This window comes from Penaeus japonicus, unplaced genomic scaffold (genome assembly GCF_977035675.1).
Source record: "Penaeus japonicus unplaced genomic scaffold, GWHDUDI00000001_assembly GWHDUDI00000027, whole genome shotgun sequence".
Classification (NCBI taxonomy): domain Eukaryota; kingdom Metazoa; phylum Arthropoda; class Malacostraca; order Decapoda; family Penaeidae; genus Penaeus; species Penaeus japonicus.
In genome coordinates, this window is record NW_028234429.1 from 28,947,241 (window position 1) to 28,950,781 (window position 3,541).

The 3,541-nt window shown below is 54.5% G+C and overlaps 1 protein-coding gene across 1 annotated transcript in view; it reads left to right on the forward strand.

The window, feature by feature from the left end:
• The first annotated feature begins 225 nt into the window (after positions 1–225).
• LOC122243925 (uncharacterized) overlaps positions 226–3,541 on the forward strand; it is a 55,619-nt gene continuing 52,303 nt past the window's right edge. Inside the window, exon 1 of the mRNA XM_043001684.2 lies at positions 226–2,624. Coding sequence (XP_042857618.2) covers positions 1,377–2,624 — 1,248 coding nt within the window. The 5' untranslated portion in view covers positions 226–1,376. The remainder of the gene's footprint in view (positions 2,625–3,541) is intronic.

The window sequence follows — 3,541 nt, forward strand, 5'->3', positions numbered from 1 at the left end:
GTTTATCCTGCTGTCTTATCCTCCCTCCTTACGTGGCTTCTTCGCTCGCGCGGAATTTCGAAATGGAATTATGCCTTAAACGGAGTGAGAAAATGACTAAGATGCCGGAGACAGAATTCTTGGGTGTTTTTTTCTTTTCTTTCTTTTTCTTTCTTTCTTTCTTTCTTTTTTTCTATTGCTTCTCTTTCGTTTCTTTCTTCTTTCTGTTGCTTCTCTTATGTTTCTTTCTTTTGTTTTTATTTTTATGTATGTATTTATATATTTTTTGTTGTTGTTGCTGTTTATTTTATTTTCTTGTTTTCAACATTCTTTTCTTTATTATTTTCTTTCTGTTTTCTTATGTTGGTCGTCGTCTTCCTTTTTTCCTTTTTGTTTCTTTTTCCTTATTTTTTCCTCTCTCTCTCTCTCTCTCTCTCTCTCTCACACACACACACACACACACACACACACACACACACACACACACACACACACACCCACACACACACACACACACACACACACACACACATACACACACACACACACACACACACACACACACACACACACACACACACACACACACACACACACACACACACACATACACACGTTATTGATATCTCCCCCCTCCCTTTTTTTTTTTACTTTATTTTATTGCGTTAATTTCTAACAGGATATCTCGTTCTGTTTTTTTGTGAGGGTGGGTCCTATGCATAAGGGTAATAAGGATGTAATTTGTAATGGTCGTCGACAACAACAACAAAAAAATGCTTATGATCAGGATGTAAAGGCGCAACGGGGGATAGGGGAGGGGGGTAAGGGGAAGGGGGAAGGGAGAAGGACCGATGATGGAGATGATGGGGGGGAGCCAGACGGGGGGGAGCTGCACTCTCAGGTGTCAGGGGGCGTTAACATACCCTCTCCCCTCCTCCCCCTTCCCTCCACTCTCACACCCTCCTCCTCCCCTCCCCATCACCCTTACCCCCTCCCCCTCCCTCCCTCCTTTCACTACATCACACTCTCTCTCCCTCGTGACCGGGTCAGCGTGACATACGGGCCGGAGGTATACTCATAGGTCGATATTACCGCCTCATGACACCGGTCTTCCGCCCTTAATGACAGTGATTCGGGCCCTCGTATTTCGTCGGCGTTATCGTCCGCACGTCATCGCTTGGCACTGCTGTTGAGGAAAGGAAGGAGGAGCGAGAGGGAAAGGAATCAACATTCTCTCGAGTGAAGGAGGCGGAGGAGTTCTGCAGGAGTTGGACTCGCGGCGAAAGGTGCTTGACGACGAGACTGTTCTTCGCCTTGCTCCTCTGTCGCGTAGCGGTGGCAGTGGCTGTTGGTGTCACGTGTGATGGTGGGCAGTGCGGGCAGCGGGGAGGGCAGCCATGGTGTTAGGGGGGTGGGGGGCGCTAGTGGGGCGCGCCCGGACCGCCCTCGCCTCGGCGATCGCCCGCCGGAGTAGGTCGGCGGACAAGGGCGAGGCGACACCGCCGGCGGGCACCAAGGCGTCCTCCACGGGCATCCTGAAGGCAGAGCGGCCGCGGCGCTACTCCAAGCAGCGCTCGGGCTCGCCCCCCCAGGGACGCGCCCGCGACGAGAAGGCAGCCATGAGGCCCCAGCAGTACGAGGGCGTGCCCATGCACGAGTACCTGGCGCCCAGTCCTCACACCGTAGGCGTACCAGTGCCGGAGATCCCCTTGACGACGGCGCGACGGCCGCCCGCGTATCCGCACTCTCGACCGCCGCCCACTTCGCCCCCGCAGCAGCCTGGGCACGCGGCGCCCCGGGACCGCTACGACAGCGAGCGAGGCCTGCCCCCCGGCGGCGCCAGCCACTACTCCCACGGCAGCCTCGACCGGTACGCGGAGTACCCCGCGGTGCACGGCAGCCTCGACCGGCGCCAGGGCCATGGCAGCGTGGACCGCCGCCTGCAGCGGGTGAGCGGTAGCGAGCGTCGCCTGGCGCACGGCAGCAGTGACGTGTCCACGGCGGGCAGTGACCGGAGGCCGTACACGAGCCTGGACCGGCGCAGCGGCTTCGGCAGCAGCGACCGTCGCCTTACTCCGGGCAGCAGCGAGCGCCTGTACTACGACCAGCAGTATCCTTCCCTCGGGTCACGGGCGCCTTCGCGCGCCACCTCGCGCTCCGTCGAGAGCGTCCGCAGCGACCGCTCCGCCGCCCGCTCCGACCGACGCTCCCGCTCGGAGCGCCACGGCCGCGACGACGGGCGCAGCTCCCGTGCCAGCCACCGCTCCCGGCAAAGCCCAAAGGCGGAGCAGCGTTCCCGCCGACGACGCAGCTCATCGCCGCCGCCAGGTGGGCGCAGTCGGTCCGGAAGTGGGCGGAGGCGGCGGCAGGGCGAGGCGGGCGGACGTGAGACGAGTCCGAGGGGCGGCTGCGCGCCCTCCTCTTCCTCGTCGGCCTACGGCTCCCCCTCGGGCGTGTGGACCATCAGCGGCCAGGCAGGCCTGCAGCAGGTGTCCGGCCCCGCCCACCCCTCGCCGCCTTCGCCGCCCCCGCCGCCTGGGTGGCGCGACGCCCTCGCCAAGGCCGTGGCCGCCCGCGACCTGGAGCCCCTGAAGGCGGTCCTGCCCTCCGCCGAGGAGATGGTGCTCGCGATGGGCAGATCGCAGGTAATGTCTCCGCGTCACAAGTTGTAGTCTGCCGTCGTATTACGCGTTGTAATTACGCCGCTGGCAACCCTCGTCCTCCCCCGCACTTTGCACACGCATACCTGCACGCACGCCAGTGCCTGCACACACGCTTGCATTTGGGGCAATTAAGTGCAGAGTAGAGCATATTCATAAACATGTTGACGAAAATTCTGCTAATGCGATTCAGTAAAAGTAATTTCCTTTTTTTAAGAACTATATCATGCAGTTTTCGCATGTAATATTAAGCTTATTTTTGTTTTAATTACTTTAATAGATTAATGTTCTGATGAACCAAGGTATGTATATTTGTGCCTTTTTTCCGTTTTGATAGATTATTATCAGTTTTATATGAAATGGCGTGTTGAACTTTTATCAAGTTGATTAATTTTTATTTTGTTGAGCCAATCATACACGTGAACCGAGGCTCATAGAAAAGATCCAGAAGTATGATTGTCCGTTTTAAGCAGTGTCGACATACTTGGAGTAAATTGTGTGATATTAAAGGAAGTTGCCCAGTCGTTTTTGGTGCTGGTGATATATATATGAATATATATATATATATATATATATATATATATATATATATATGATATAATATATATATATGCGTGTGTCTATCGGTCTGTCTGTCTGTGCGTCAGTCAGTGTATGCATGCGCTCTCATTATCCTATATGTTTTCATTATTACGTGTGTATATGTGCGTGCGCGGCCGTGTCTACATTCATAATTGTATGCTCGTACACTGAACACTGCGATTATATTAGTCACATTATTGTAATACCCCTAATGCCGATGATTGATGTTTAATATTAGTCCCTGGAATAGCAATCTTCCAGCACAGCCTCTCATCTCGTCGGTGCTTCTCTCGTCTTGATGCTAATAGCCGCTAGTAAAT